The 16,538-nt window shown below is 44.4% G+C and overlaps 1 protein-coding gene across 1 annotated transcript; it reads left to right on the plus strand.

Annotated features, from left to right (window-relative positions):
* Positions 1 to 2,525: 2,525 nt before the first annotated feature.
* LOC119374664 (thioredoxin domain-containing protein 9) lies at positions 2,526 to 16,001 on the plus strand. The gene is made up of 4 exons (XM_037644826.2): positions 2,526 to 2,647; positions 4,047 to 4,167; positions 8,862 to 9,115; positions 15,084 to 16,001. The coding sequence occupies exons 2-4, from the start codon at positions 4,047 to 4,049 to the stop codon at positions 15,369 to 15,371; spliced, it is 663 nt and encodes a 220-aa protein (XP_037500754.1). The 5' UTR covers positions 2,526 to 2,647; the 3' UTR covers positions 15,372 to 16,001.
* Positions 16,002 to 16,538: the final 537 nt, after the last annotated feature.

Consider the following 16,538-nt stretch of genomic DNA (forward strand, 5'->3'; position numbering starts at 1 on the left):
GAGAGACAAAGAGAGACAAAGAGAGAAAGGAGGAGAGAGGGAGAAAGAAAGAGACAAAAAGAAGGAAAGAGAGAAAAAAAGATGGAGATAAATAAAGAATGAGAGAAAGAAAGAAAGGAAGAAAGATAGAAAGAGAAAGAAAGAAGGGAAGAGAGAAAGGAATAAAGAGAGAAATAAATAAAGATAAAAAGAAAAAAAGAGAGACAGAAAGAGAAAAAGGAATAAAGAGACAAAGAAAGAAAGAGAGAGGGACAGAAAGAGAAAAAGAGAGAGAGAGAGAAAGAAAAAAAAGAAGGTCAGGCACACACACGCCAAGCTTCGCTTGCCCCCGTTTCCCGTTAGGGGAAGGGCTCCTGATTTTTTTTTTTTAGTTTAACAAAGACTGTGTTGGGTCTCAAAGCAGCCACCTATTTAAGTAGCCAAGTTTCACGAACTTTCGTTGTACAGCGGCCAAGTGCGAAACCGTGCTTTTGAATCTTTGAAGTAAGGCTGACGTGCAAGCGCTGAGATTTTCAAGCGCATAACTAAAGAGAAAAGCAACCTTGATCAAAGTTTTTTTCGTACATAAGTCAACTTGCTGCTATGAAACTTGAGATAACGCAGTTTTTAAAGATTACTTCATAGATCTAAACTGGCACAAGAGTTTTACTTAGTGTCCGATTAAATTTATACACAGCAACACAAGAAGTACGGTGGTATATTTAGCGGTAAACGCCAGGAAAACGAAAGCGTTCGCATTATCTTTAATTAGCTGTAATTTTGTTAATTGCACTGATACTAAATGTATTTTAACCGATCGTGCCTACGCTCGCAATAATGATAATGATTCCTAGAGTTTTACGTGCCAAAACCACGATATGATTATGAGGCACGCCACAGTGAGGGGCTCCGGCTTCATTTCGACAACCCGGAGGTACTTTAACGTGCGCCAAAATCTAGGCACATGGATGTCCCTCGCATTTCGCCCCCATCGATATGTGGTCGCCGTGGCGGGGAATCGAACCCGCGCCCTCACGTAGCAGCGTGACTCCGTCCACGGCGGGTCCCTCGCAATTACGGAGTAGCGATTAGTTCAAGAAGACACTCCGCTAAGCTATTGCTTCAATCGATCCCTAGGTCCGACATGCGATGCGGGAACAACGTAATTAATAAGACGAATTTAATCCTTGCGAAACGAGGGCCCCGATTAACACATGCCATCTTCAAATGACAGAGATCGCTCTACCGTTCGAGAGAGAGGAGGAGGGAGGGATAGAGAGAGAGGGGGGGGAAAGAAAGATGGTAGAACGAGCACGAAGGTGCTTACTTGGAGCCACTGTGCTTGGCGCGTGTCAACAGAGCTGTTGGAGCAGAGAAGTATTTTAGGGCGAAAGTCTTATATAAACGCGAAAATTGACCGTCGGCGTAGTCAACACGAGTGAAGCAAAAAAATCATCATGCGATGGCGTCACCATATGATGTCATCATGGCGTCACAGATTGCAAAAGGTTGTGACGTCACTATGACTTCACCATGACGTCAATAACGTGATGTCACGTGAAGACGTCATGGCGTGACTGTCGCTTGGTCGAAGGTGAGCCGATCTTGGAGGCAGTGCAAAACCATGTGAGGTGCAGAAAGCTTTCGGAAGGGAGCGGGTGAGGATCAATACATTCACTGAGAAGAAAAAGAAGATGGCTTTCATCTTCGTGTCATCTTAGGCGAACGCACGAGGGACCCTGTGAGTGTTCTTTTTTTGTTGTTTATTGACCTGATTGTTTAAACGGGCCCGCATGGAGGATTCCCCCTTAGTATCCGGCCCGCATATCTGTAAGGACTTCTTTTCACAACTGTATCCAGGCCTCCTCCATCTGTGCTTCCTTTCATCTCTCTACGAATTAACCTGACTGAACGAAGTTCGACGCTATCTTGAAAGTGCCCCGCAAGTTAGCGCTTCAAAGATGTTGGATTGCCCAACTTGAGTTGTTATGATTTTCATGAGTCGGCCATAACTTTCTAAATACTCGCGCGAACAAAGGCAGTACAACCTCAACTGTAAGCGGACTGCAGCACGAAATGTTTAAGCTTGCCCGGTAAGGAACATCGTTCCCAGCTTCTGCCTACAGTGCCGTATCGGACTTGGTACGGTCACGTTTCGGGGTAACCCGGATCGGCAAATGTTTGAAAATGGCGCTTCTTTTGGCGTCGCGAAACTAGCGAAACGCTAGCGCCGCGTTTGAAAGTTCCGACTACTACATGTAAGTGAACATTGCCTCCGAGATTGCGCTCAATCTCGGAGGTCATAAATCAATACGGCATTTCAGATCACCATTGCAACCGTTTCATCTCTGAGGTCGAAGTGTTTAAGGCACAGAAACAAAACATAAGTATGCTGCTTACAATGAATATCTCTACCTTTTATAAAATTGTCTAGCGGGCTGCCCATTAGCTATGAAGCAGTAAAATTTTTAACCATAGTTTAATGCTGTTTAGCCATAACTAGCCAAAACCGACGAGTAGACATCCACTGAGCCATTTATAGCCGAGCCTGGCCGAGTTTAGTGACCGCCGCGAGAACGAAGACCGTGTATTCATTGCGCAGTCGAGGAGTGTAATATTCTAGCTTTAATTTAGTAGACTTTGCTAACGTTGCGTTCCTCGTGTCAAGGTAAGGCGAACTTTTCTTATTTGGTTTATGTCGCGTTGCCGTCGCTAGCAGCGTACTTACTTAGTGTTTGTTTGCCAGTCGTTTCTTCTAAGCACCTGTCACGCCAAAACGCGGTTCGCCCACGCCCAAAAGTTCTCAAGCGAGCACAAAAGTGAAAATCATGCCCATATATGTCGCGGCGGCTGCATTGCCCGCATGTACCAATGTTATCTCGTTAACTAAGCAGTAGATTGTAAGTCTAACTCGTGTGTGTAGTTTTGAAGCACGTACGGCCCCAAATATACGGGGCCTTTCTTTCATTTGAATCATGTCGCTTTCGGAGATATCATTGGCGCAGCTCTGATCGTGGACTCAACGTAACTGGATTCAGCTGTAGTTCCTACAACGGTCGCGTTGTGGTTTTTGTCAGGAAACGCCAACTAGTTGCGGTCGATACCGATCGGGATAAAACTGTTCAATCGCGATGGGTTATTTGGCGCAGGCTGAGGAAGAGAACCAACAATCGTGATCGACAAGTTTGATCTGTATCAGGCTCGACCGTTGTCGAAAGCGTGCCCCGTGTGACAACTGTATTAGTAGAGTCGGTGCAGTGATTGCACGTTTTGTCTGCATGCCTGGGCTATTACTTGAAAAACATGCAGTTTGTTTTGTTGTTGTGTTGAAGTTGTTGTTTTGTTGGTTTCGACGCTATTCAGCCCTACGTGCTGCAGCATCGTATAGTCTTACAGCGAAAATGCAGCATTTCCCAAGAGCTATTTTGACTTATACCGGTGTCACATGGTGCACTGCTGATCTCGATTAAGCCCTATCCTGATCAGATTGCTCAACAGTGATTGGCTGCCTTCTGCAGCTTGAGTAAAGAAGTCTGTCATGATCAAGAAATTTGATCGGGGTAAGGCCTGATCGCGATCAACAGTGACCGTTTGACACCGGTGTTATTGTTTACCTGTCTGTGTTTGTTTCTTTCGTGATTGCGTTCAGCTGGTATCGCTACGAAATGACGAGCGTTTCATCAAGCGCTCTCTACGTGATAATATGATACAGCTACTATAATATGGTACGGTCTCGTGATAATACGATAAAGCATATCGCCACCTTATCTCTTTTATATTATATGCCTTCTATCTTTCAGACTTATTGTTCTGTTTTGTGTGTCATTTCGTTCATCTTACATTATCCTTGGCCCACTTTCCGCGTTGCCCATGTTACTCAATCAGATCACTGAAGAACTGAAGAATGATAGCTTGTCCCAAACTCGTGCGGTTCAAGATGCACTGAGGTGTCAGAGTGGTGCTAGACATGTCTTGAAGCCATGTTATAGTACTTCAGGTGTTCTCTACGAAAAAAAAAAAAAACCACTCTTGCCCTCATTCAACATATTTTGTTTTACTGTCAACAGATGGCTGCCAACATTCAAGCTGCTGTAGCCAGGAATCTCTTGGAGGCATCCAAAGTGATTGAAGAACAGATAGATGCCGAGATTGAAAAACTCGACAAGTTGGCGGATGAAGACCTTGAAGGTATGTAGCCGACTGTGGCATCGTTTCAGCGATCTCTTGAGAAAGAGTTGCTAAGAGCGAAACATTTGCACTTAACAAGCACTTTCCATGGAAGTTGGCTTGTTGGTTGGTTTATCGGGTTTGATGCCTGAGGCTATAGATGCCGTAGTGGAGGGCTCCAGATAATTTTAACTACATGGGGTTCTTTGAAGCGCCCCTAAACCACCTCCGATATTTTTTTAACGTTTCACTTAACCCTGCATTGAGTTAAGAGTGCCATCACAATCAACTTTGCCAAACACGGCAGGGGCTACATGCTGCAAAATAACAAAACAATGATGTGCTCCTCTCTGTCCCTTGCGTTATCCCCAGCATTGGTCATGACGTCACCAGGAGAATCTGGTTATGTCAGCAGCAGAAAAAAATGTTCGTCTGCCTGCAGGTACGCATGCTCCCTGCTTATCCTCCTCGCACAACGAGGAACACTCGACCAGGAGGAGAGATAGGCAACAAACAGAGCGTAGCAAAGGAAAAAGTGAAATGAGCAAGGACCGCATTTTGATCATGAAACGTGTGTATCTCCGCTATTACGGCACCATTTCGAAAATTTCTTGTGCCCACTTGTTCGTTCAACCCATGCACAACTGCAACGCCACAGAAATTTCGACCTCTGGGTAGTTTAGGGGCCCTTTGACATGCACCGATGTCGCAGAGTACACCGCTCTATCACTTCACCTCAATCGAAATGCAACTGCCGTGGCTCGAACCCACGTTTTTCGGGTCAGCAGCCAAGCACAGTAACTACGGAGCCACAACGGCAGCCTGCCCGTATAAATGGTAGATATGCCTAATGTTACCTCAATCCTCAAGCCTTGCTTTTGCTGATGGACTAGAACTTGTGGCTAATGAGTCATTGTTGACCTGAAATCTTTAAGCTGAGTTTGAGGATTTTACATTTCGAAACTATCACATGATTGAAGCACACCATAGTGTGGCAAGGCCATGGTGCGCCAAAGATTGTGGCTTTGCTTGGCTTATATCCTTGTAATTCCTGCACTTCAATAAAAAGCTGTAGATAACACGCCCCCAATGCTTTCCTTGATGTCATATCATTGAGTCTAAAAAAAAAGCTTGCGAAAGTGCCTACCAATCTGTTCCCCTTGTGTTCATTGCTATGTGGCATGTACACCCCCCGCCTCCTTTTTTTTCACCTTTATCTCTCTTCTTTGTCCTTCTCAGTCTGTCATCTTTGCACTTTTCGCCTTGGAGCACGCTCATGACTTTATGCAAAATAATTCATGTATGGTATCTGGGGTTGTGCAAGTACTTTACATTTCCAATTATTTGTGTTTCAGCTGAGAAATTGCAATACAGAACTGTGAATTATTTGGTGCCCTCAGCATGTAAGGAATAATGACGTCGACTGGTAGAACGACACTTAAATATCCAGGTGCAAGCCAGGACTGTCTGGAATGATTCTTGCTATCATTTGCTACAGAGAGGCAGTACTTTCTAAGCAAGTAGATGTTGCATGGCTAGCTTCACAATACAGTGGAACCCCACTTATATGACCTTAAGGGGACCACGCAAGACTGTTGTATAATCCGGGCTTTGTATAGTCAAAAACGAAGAATATAAGCAGTAACTCTCAGTCCCACCCAAAAAACGGGTACAGACCAACTGAATAAGCCCACAGCACGACCCTGCTCTTCTCTAGGGAAGGTAGATTACATTATTTTGAAAACAACAGCTAAGCATTTAATTTGAGGAGGTGTGAGCGGATCTTTACTCTCAACTATAAAAAATCGAATCCAATGTGCATCTTCTTTCCGATCAATTGAGTCCAAAAATTACCTGCACGTAAAATAAAACCAAAACAGCATTGGCAACAGCCTCCCGTTAAAGAAGTCAGATACAGTGTCATCGCTGGTGATTGAGCACATATTGTTGCGAGCTCGCTAAAGTGTATTAAGCTCGCATAGGACGCTTTCGTGTGTGACTGAGCTGTGCGTCATATTTGTTCCTTTGTGAAGTACAGCTGGTGACGTGCCCCTGTTATTATGAACACTCATGTCGTGGGAAAGTTATTTTGCATGGTGAAGACAGCTGCGTCGCGTCCTTCTTGCATGCTTGGGGCCTGTGACCGAGTACAGCAAACAAAGGGAGGAGATCTTCAGGTGTATATCGACCAGGAAAAGTTTCCACGGGCCAAAAATACGAAAATATCCAGGTCTCGAAGATGCGCTTGCTGACTCGCTGATGCTACTCTGTGTAGATAGAGCTTCAGTAACACTGATAGTTGGGCAAGTTGGTATGGGTTCATGATTAAACTCAGCGCAACGGACATGAGATACAAACGACAAATACACGAGGAGAGGCACTGGATTATACGCGGACAGGCGTCGTGTATTCTTCATTTGTATCTCGTGTCCGTTGCGCCGAGTTTAATCATGAACCCATACCAACTTGCCCAACTATCAGTGTTACTGAACGTGATTTCTACTACATCGGGCTTCAGCATTGTTAACAATGTTCACCGGCGCCCGTCCTCATGTATTCTTCATTTGTATCTCGTGTCCGTTGCGCCAAGTTTAGATAGAGCTTGTCTTGGTAACAGCCCTGGATATGCACGCAATCGAGGCGTATCCGGAAGCAGTCTTAAAGGGGTGGTGTCATCAAATTTGTCGCATGCGCATTCTTTGTTGCAAAGGTTTCTTATTGTTCTGGGAAGCATGATACATGCTCCAAGGTTCATGTATTCGTGCGAAATAATTTAATATCTCCTTATTGATGTGAACGACTTTCAGTTTCGGTTTCTAGACACTGAGTTGGAAAATAACGTCACTGCCCACAAAGCTGTGACGTACACAGTGCTGCATCATCTGCTCTCGCGCACACATGCAAGCTACTGTCCTAATACCTTCAACACTCCCTAAAGTTCTCTAATAGGGAATATTAGCGTGTATGGTATTCCGGTATATGCAGATATTTCCGGAGTACCAGGTTACCGGACGATGGTATCAACATCTTGTGATGCTTCGTGCAACCACAATTATAGGTGCATTTCTTAGTTTTCGCTGAGTGACTGTGGTGAAAAAAATGTTTTTAAAAGGCAACGCATTCAGAACTACGCCACTGCCGAGAATTTACACCAGTAGAAAAGTAGAATATATATTAGATTTCTGCAACAGCAATTCTGTGCTTGCCTGGGTCATCTTAGCACCACCTGATGGCCATACCTATTCGGCCTCTCATGTTTATGGCTACAGCAACCCGGTACGCTAAAGCAAAGAAGTGTGTGAACAAACTAAACTTCTCTAATGTCGCCTTCACAGGTTCGCGTGACGTTGTGAAGCACTTTGCAAAATGCGAGCAAGTTTCGCTACTTCGGCAACAAGCTCAGAAAAAATTAGTGTAGTTCGCAGCCGATGCTCTCTTGGCTTGCCCGGTGTAGCGGAGCTGTGGGTCACGACTCATGCACATCACTGTAATGTGATCTGACGTCACTAAAACTTTCGTTACGCTTTCTACACAGTGACGACAGTGTCAGTCGCACTAGCGATTGGTCTCGATCGCAAGAATGAGCATTTAGTGATACTCTGGAAGTGAAATAAAATATATTCTGTTTGCTGTGTCCAACACTTCGTGCTGAGTGTCCTTGCATACAGAAGAAGCCTACAGCAGGCTTTTTATAGTCTCAAAATTTGGTGAGACCACCCCTTTAAGGCCAGGAAAACTGAATCACAGAAGCAAGTGGACTACAAGGAGAATAAGTTTTCCAGTGTAAGAAGGCATACTGTGCCTGTCTCACACTATTTCTTCCTAATCGTCAACCTAGGGGCACATGCACTTTTATTTTGCACCCGCGAATGTTTTGCCGGCATTAGATTTGTGTAAAAAAGGTGATTTTTTTTTCTCGGATGGTATCGGAGAGTCGTCGTACCATGCGGGGTCGGTGTAAAATTTAGTCCTTTAACTGAGGAAAAAAATACATTATTTCTCTAGGGGTTTTGCCAGGACCAAACTGATTCATCGTAAAATGTGGGTCGTCGCAAGATCGGGGACATATAATCGAGGTTTCACTCTAATTGGGGAAATCATTTAGTGAGTGTGTGTTCACTTTAGATAGCCTCACGGTTTGTTTATTCAGTTTAGGCAAAGCAGTTTACTCTATGGATAGTTGTCTGAAATATTGCAGTTAGGATTTATTTAAATTTTTTTAACAGGAATATATTTCTGAGTTTTTTTGTCAATATTAAGTTTCAGTGAACAATTCAAACACTCCTAAATATGTCTCACCTGAAAATCATGCAGGCTTGCCTTATGCTTGCCTTATGCATTTTCTTGACAACTCTTTGTAACATCTTAGAATGAAAATGTAAAGCTGCACGAGGTGGTGAGTTTTTAATCTTAAGAGGTAGGCACAGAAATGGTTGATGCGAGAATGATAAGGAAGTGTTAGAAGTGTGGTTAGCTGGCCTAGTAAGAATTCATCACAATAAACAGTGCAATAAACGAGACGAGGCATGCAGTTTCCTGTGCTGTTTATTGCGAAGGAAGTCATCTTGTTCTTTCTTGAGGGCGAGGGGAGGTCTTCATTGGTATTGTACTGTTAGTTCTTATTATATCAGCATTTTATACATTTTCCATTCTAGACCAAGGTTAAAGCGTTTTAAGAAGCAGTTATGAAAGTGGTTCACACCTATGCGCTGCAGGTCTGCGTCAAAAGCGCCTGGATGCCATGAAAAAGTATGAGAAGAAGAAGCGCGAGTGGCTCGAGAAGGGTCACGGCGAGTACACGGAGCTGACGTCCGAGCCTGAGTTCTTCGAGGCGTGCAAGGGCAGCGAAGACGTGGTGGTCCACTTCTTCCGCGAGAGCACCTTCCGCTGCAAGATCGTCGACAAGCACCTGGCAATCCTCGCCCAGAAACACCTGGAGACACGCTTCTGCAAAATCAGCGTTGACAGGGTATGTAAATTTGGCATTCCTCCGAAATGTCCATGTGGTTTCAGAGAAAGTCCCAAAATGAGTGGCTATGCGGAGACGTATTGTAATACGCTCACTTCCTGACTTGCCTGCGCACGTCTTTTACCACGGAAGCTGTTATGAGATCACAACAAAAGCTGATTTCGCTGGCATAGTTGTCCGCCGCGGCCGCCACCACCAGGTTTCGTAACCGCTATCACCCACAATGAGAAAAAAGATCCAGGATCGAGCGAGAATCAAAGCTAGGCCCCCTTTGTGGCAATCAAGTATTCTGCCACGGCCACACCGGTGCTTGAAACTCCTTCGCGAAAAAGAACCTATGCAGGCGCCATGCCGGGCAAGGAATCACGTTAACCAATGTAATATGTATAGCGTGGTAGAAGATTAAAATAACACCAGGTGTCTCACAGTACGAATTGCATAACGAGTGGGTGGTTTAAAGCTTCCCACCCCTTACAAAGGGCTCCGCCATAATTCTTCGTCATCCGCCACAGCATCAACAAAATACACATAATGCCTCACAGATGTTTAGCAGGTACCTCGCTTCAAAAATCGGCAGTTGACTGTGGTGGGTAATTTCCTACTTCGCAAAATTGTGATAATTTGTGGTGTACAACCGTAGTTGTAGTAGTCGCCCCGAGAGAGTTTACAGCATGCTCTAGAAAGGCTACTCCCCCAGCTTATGCTGCGTGTTCCGCACAGGCCTAGAGTTTCTTCCAAGATGGGAAAAGATTGAATTCTTGTGTCCATAAATGGGACTGTACTTCAAAGAAAATTTAAAGACCAACTGACTGCATAACAAGCGTGGTTTCAGGTAGTGTTTCAGGTACCAAGGTGCCTTTAAAGAAAGCTTTATGTTTGGATTATGAGTGAAAGCAACCTGGAAAGCTTACAAAAAAGACCATTTCTGATTCCAGATCTCAGAAAAAAAAGCTGGTGCGATTGTTTGCTGAAGCACCGCGTGACACGGTGTTGCCTCAAATGCGCTGTTCCTCCTCAGCTTGGCTGCAGAGATAAGAGGGTATTGAAACATGCTGGAGGTGGCCTTGCGTGGACCTATGTCACGGCAACAACTGCCAGGTGTACTCATCATCTGCTTAAATGCTGTTTCAAGGGTACTAACGAGAAAGCTATACACTTGTCAGCTCTGCTGCTTTGCCAAGATTGTTTTTAGGGTATGTACTGCCCATACGTAAAGAATTATGGGGGGGTTTTGTTGCAGACCGCTGACCCGAAGGTCGCGGGATTGAATCTCGGCTGCAGCGGCCGCATTTTTCATGGAGACTAAATGCTAGAGAGCTTGTATGCTTAGATTTAGGTGCATGTTAAAGAACCCCAGGCGGTCAAAATTACTGGAGCCCTCTGCTACGGCATCTCATCGTATAGTGGTTTTGAGACATAAACCCCAACCATTATTATAAAGTTTATTGCAGCAGGACTTCAAGTTCTGGAAGGGGCATCTGTGTTGGGTGGTACCACCCAACACAGGTGGTTGGGTGGTACCAATAAGATCCTCAGTATGCAGTGATTTCATACACCCTTTTTTGCACTAATGTGACATCAGTCTGTAGCACTGCAATCGTCAGTCAAAAATTTAATGTATGCTATTTATGGTAGTACAACATTGCGAGTACTGTGCGAAAAGGGACAGTGTTTTAAAGCCATATTATAATTACCGCCTAGTTATCATGAATGCTACATGGAAAGTTTTCTGGCCACGGAAGTGTCACCATCAACATGCTGAACAACAGGCCTGCAATTTCCTAGCCTGTGGAACCTGTTGTAGCCACAGAAAAGTCGTCATCGACAGGCTTGGTAATCATGCCACATCAGCTTCAACTATATAGTAAAAGCTGATGAAGATAGTGATACAGTGATTGTGGTATATATAGTGAAGCTGAATTCCCTGCTGCTATTGGGATTTGCAGTTCTACATCATGGGAGAGAGTGAAAGGTGGCTTCCAGATTCGCAAAAGTTTGAGGCAGGAGAAGCTCTCATTTTGCTGGTGCAGTCGATTTCCATTAATTTGGTTCTGACATTGCCAATATAAGTAGTTTAATTATCCGGCAGGTCGAATTAAAGAAAATAGAGGAAGAACATTAAATACACTACTGATTAATTTTGCAATATTTGCCCACAATTCTAGCATGACCACAAATGGATCACACGCCCCCTCTTTATGGATTTAACTTAGTTGAACTTATATATTTTGTGCCCGTAAACTATCTTTAGCAGGCAATACCAACTAGCACGAGAAAATGTCCCCTTAAACTGTCTTTGCGTACTCCTAATGCAAACACAGTAGTCTTGCGTTAACACTACCTGTGCGTTCAGATTAAGCAGGATCCCTTTGAATGCACTGTTAATAAAATAACTTCGATGGGTTCTGCACCATGACAAGCATGTTCACGTAGAGCGTCTGAAACAACACTCTTCAGCTGGAAAGTCCTACTTAAAATTAGGGGTGTGCGAATATTCGAGTTTCGAATTCGAATCGAATAATAGCTAACTGAATAATTCGATTCGACTTTCGAATAGCTAGTATTCGAATTTTTGAATAATTCGACAGGACGAATATCCAAAACGCCGCAAAGGCCAACGGTGCAACTTTGTTAGGGTGGGGTGGCTAAAACTAACGCTAACATCGGTACAGTAGGTCTTTCGTTAAAACTTTCACCGATACCTTGGTACAAAAGCGAGCTCATGTTTATTTTAAAGGCGATTATGTAATTTCCACACATTAAAAAAAAAAACATGAGAAAACTGTCAAGCTCTTCACAACTTCGCCTCTGAAACCAAGGCACGGACTTTTCTTGTCTAGTTCGGTCACGTATGCCATAGGTGCCGTTAAAACATCCCGACTTCGGCCCGCCAAACCCTCGCTGATTGGATTCACATATGAAAATTTGTTCACGCTGTGCAGTCGTCACTGCCGCACCGCACCACTCGTTCAAAAACTCCCATCGTTCCGTCGCGTAGTTCAAACGCTGCTGTAAACGGGTGCCGGAAGATTTTTGGGCCCCTAGTACCCATGGAGATAAGGCACAACTGCGCGACCATAGATGAAGCACAATTGAAGCCGTATTCCGCCACCATAGGGGGAAAAAACTAGCTACCGTACCCCCCTTCTTTCAGCCGTTAGGAGGTTAGGAGTGCCCCTGCTAACTGGAGTGATGGCTCTTCTATCAACATGCCTGCGTGCCCCCAAAAAAACAGAAGAAATATACCCTTCCGAACAAGCGTGTAATAAAGCTGCCACCAAGCCATAGCGTCCCTCATTTCTCCTTTGTCTTGCTATAACTGGCGGTACACGTTTCATGTAAATATACGTACTTTTCGATATTCGATATTTTTGGCCACTATTCGGCACTATATTCAATTCAAATTCATTTCGAGATGAAATTTCACTATTAGCACATCCCTACTTAAAATGCTTGATTGTTCAGCGACAATTTTACTGAGGGAGCTCCGATCTAAATACAGTGGAGCAGAAAAATTCTTTCCCTTGGCACATTGCTCCATATTTTATTGCGTTGGTTGTAGATAACTGTAGGAGACGCAAATTTGCAAGAGGCGGTTGGCATGTAGCGGCAGGCACCGAATGTATTTGTGAGATCCTGGGCGTGCACCAAAATGCCTGATAAGTGTACTGGGAGGCACAGAAGTTATTTCGTGGCTCTGGCGATTTGACCGCTTGAGTGGAATAAAAACGCATGAATTCGTTTTTTCGGACGATTTTGCAGTCCGTAGGGAGTCCGAAAAATTGGATGTTGACTGTAATGGCATAGTTGGTGCTTCCCTACCCCACAAAAATTATGGTCATTCATGGCGTAGTGGATACCCTGCAAGTGTACTTGTATTAGTTGCCCAAGAGAGTTTACAACAGGCTCTAGAAAGGCCACTCTTCCAGCTTCCACTGTGACTGTGCTGCATGTTTCATGCAGGCCTGGCATCTTTTTTTTTTGTTCACTGTCATATGAATAAACTTCGTTATAGCAAAAGTGAAGGAGGAGCTGAATTTATATCTAATTATAAACACCTTCCATCCTTATTGCCTGTACTGGTTGGTACAAGGGACATAAATACTGAATGCTCAGTACAGTCAGAACCGTTGCAAGCTCAAAGATGCTTTGGAGCAAAGAAGTCCATTATTCTGTATTACTTAGTTTTCTTCAGACCTCCTGCCATAGCCTGCGGTCCATCACTGTGGTGGATGCGCCACACAAGTGCCAAAAAATTGACGCCATAAGTCCACTGCATCCAGAGCCTATGCAGTGGTCCGAACAACTATGCTGCAAACATTCAAGTTTTCAGTGTCCTCATCTTTGCTTGCCACTCCCATAATGTTGCACGCAATGTCCCTCCATCGTCACGCAATATCCTTCCATCAGTTCTTCCATCATCACTGTGGCGACACTGACACATACAAAATAAGAAAAACGTGATGTAGTCAGCGTGAAAGTGTGGGAGCTTTTCACTTCGGAGCCGAAATTATTTCGCCATATCAATTGACGTAATTCTTGTTTGTTAAAATGAGGATTCAAATACATAAGTGTATCCCTTGGGAAATTCAGGGGTAATTGCAGCAACAGTTTGCTTCATTTAATGAGGTTTGACTATATCATAATGAAGGATTACCAACTCACATTAAATGTAGTTGTGTTACAGCTCTGCCTACTTGGTGCAACTCAGTAAATGAGAATTTTCTGCGTAATCTTGCCCTGGCACCAAAAAGGCAGCCTGTGATCACATGCATTAAAGTTGCAGTAGCAAAGCAATGCACGAAAAGTGTGCATTGTCCTTTATACACTTAATTAATCTTGTTGTTTTTTTCCAACTCCTTGCGAGTTGTGGAACCGCGTCTATGTACATGCCACCCAAGTGGTCGCTGTGAGTGAATAACATAACCAGGTAGTCCATGTCGGTTTACGCATCGTAGCGCAAAGTTGTGTGCAGAGGGTTACATGCATGACAACGCTGCAACCAAACTTCATACAGAACAAAGGATCACTAAAGAAACAGGGATGCGAATAAGAGACGCACAGGACAGGTGCTCAACTTTCAACTGAGGTTTATTGAAGGAACGTGAAAATTTATAACTGCAACCAGCAAAGGTGATCACATTCGTGACACAGCCGCTCGATAACGAAAGTGCCAAGACCTCACCATAAACACCACATCATGGCCACGCACCAATGCAGACTCAGCAGCCTTGCAACCAAAGGTGACAGAAAACGTTTAGATTATCGCCTCGCCTGAATCTTGCATTAATTTTTTGTAGAGTGGCAAATGCGCAAACTCACCAAAGCCAAAACATTGACAACACGAAAGGAAGCAAGCCCCACCAAGGCGAGACAAACCATCAGAGGAAACAACCAACGTAGAACACAAACAAACCCGTTGCATTTTACATTGCATTTGGGAAATTTGGATGCACTAACTGGCCCAATTGACTGAAATTCAATATCTGCTCCAGGTGCAGTTGTAGCCTTGTAAGGTTACTTCATTGCTTTTTTTGTTGTTGTTTTCGAAACCCTAATGATGTCCAATAATAACCTTTTTATTTAATTTCTTGAAATTTGTCTTTCTCTTGGTTAAACACGACAAATTTCATTCAGATAGGTTCAGCGCTTGCCCAATTGAGAAAATTTCCAATTGAGGCCCGCGACTACCTGGAATAAGGAGGCCGCCCACCTTGGGCACTTAGCGCGCTTGCTCCAAATAAACGTTTATTCTCTCTCTCTGGGCATCAGCTGATTAGCCCATCGGATTCTCCTACTCAAAAGAAGCTTGCAGGCAGTCTTCTTAATGGCTGCACTCATGTCAATGGCACCATGATGAGCAAGGATTAGGGTACAGACCAAAACAACAAAAAGAAAAAAAAACATGATGCTGATCATGACCTCATATGAGTTCCCATTGCCGACTTTGTTCCATTTCCATTTGCAGGCTCCATTCCTGTGTGACCGCATGAAGATTCGGGTGCTCCCCACCATCGTGCTCTTCAAGGACTTCAAGTCGAAGGACTTCATCGTCGGATTCGACGACCTCGGCGGCGTCGATGACTTCAGCACAGAGATGTTGGAGTGGCGCATTGCGCGAGCCCACGTCATCAGATACTCTGGAGACCTCAGCGTCCCCCCCACGGAGGGTGCAAAGGAACGCAGGCCGATGCTCAATTTCGAGCGGAAGACCATCCGCGGACAGGCCGGAGACGACAGCGACGATGATGAGTGACACATTTGCGACTGTCCTTGATGTGTGAGAGAAACAGAGAGAGAGAGAAACATGGCTTGGCTTCATGGTGCTATTGTATGTCATGATCTGCTTAATGACTGGCTAGTGCCACTCGATTTTCATCCAGTCTAGGCTTATTTATACAAGCATTAGAACAACAGTTGTTTTGCTAATGGGCAGTGGTCAGTTTTATACATATTCATCTAATTCATCGTCTTATTTTACTCTCGGTCGAGTCTTCTGTCATTATCGCATGTGGTTAGCAACTCTGTAGGTTTCTCGGAAGCTGTGAGTTTCATTTAAACATGTTTAACGTATCATCACGCTTGTAGTGGATGCACTACTGTTCTTTTCTATTTACCAAAACGAGGGAATACTATTTTTCAATGTTTATGCAGAGTGCATTGTACAATTGTAATTCAGATTGCTTGTAAATTAAGTTTCTGCCAACTGACTACACATGATTCATCACATTTTTATGGCATCTAATTGTTTTGTTTGCTCTGAGCCACCCCAAACCCTCTTTTATGATGTGTGTTGTACAGCGAGTCTTTAATCATGCTCGCCAATTGTTGCATCACCACGAATAAAGACCATTTGATATTTCTGCCACTCAGCGTCTATTCAGCTGGAAAGATTCAGAGGTTTGTTGCAATGCAGCTGCAGAGTTGTCTTTTTTTTAACACGAAAGTGTTTTATGCCGGGGTCCACCACGGCTCCACTGACGCATTTCCGTCACGGATATGACGTTGTAAAATATAAAGACTAGCATATGGCAAAGAAAAAACTGGAAGAAAAAGTTCCGTCACCTGGAATCGAATTCGCGACCTCTCGATCCCCAGCGCGCAGCGCGAAACGACTCCGCCACAAACGGCACGTTCTTCTGCGTACTAACGGCGTGCTATTTATATACACCATTTGCCAGTGTTGCTACTCAGAGATCAGAGTACATCAGCGTGTTTTCGTTATCACTAGCGAGATGGCGCGAAGGGCTCGAAGAGCGCGCTTTAAATGTCGTCGCTCCCCGCGTTGAAGTGAGCGTGTGTCTCTACAGGGCGTGGTCGCTCCAGCGCGCGCGCTTATCTTGTACGTCTTAAGCTCTCACCGCAGGTTTGCGTTCAAGTTACAGAGAGCTCGAAGGTCTACCGTATCGCTCACCGCAGCGGC

This window comes from Rhipicephalus sanguineus, chromosome 11 (genome assembly GCF_013339695.2).
Source record: "Rhipicephalus sanguineus isolate Rsan-2018 chromosome 11, BIME_Rsan_1.4, whole genome shotgun sequence".
Classification (NCBI taxonomy): Eukaryota; Metazoa; Arthropoda; class Arachnida; order Ixodida; family Ixodidae; genus Rhipicephalus; species Rhipicephalus sanguineus.

Bases quoted from the DNA above. Each gene is read 5' to 3' on its own strand.
- LOC119374664 (XM_037644826.2), top strand. From the start codon at position 4,047: ATGGCTGCCAACATTCAAGCTGCTGTAGCCAGGAATCTCTTGGAGGCA. The intron at 4,168-8,861 runs GTATGTAGCCGA...TATGCGCTGCAG, and splicing joins GGCGGATGAAGACCTTGAAG to GTCTGCGTCAAAAGCGCCTG. The intron at 9,116-15,083 runs GTATGTAAATTT...TTCCATTTGCAG, and splicing joins GCAAAATCAGCGTTGACAGG to GCTCCATTCCTGTGTGACCG.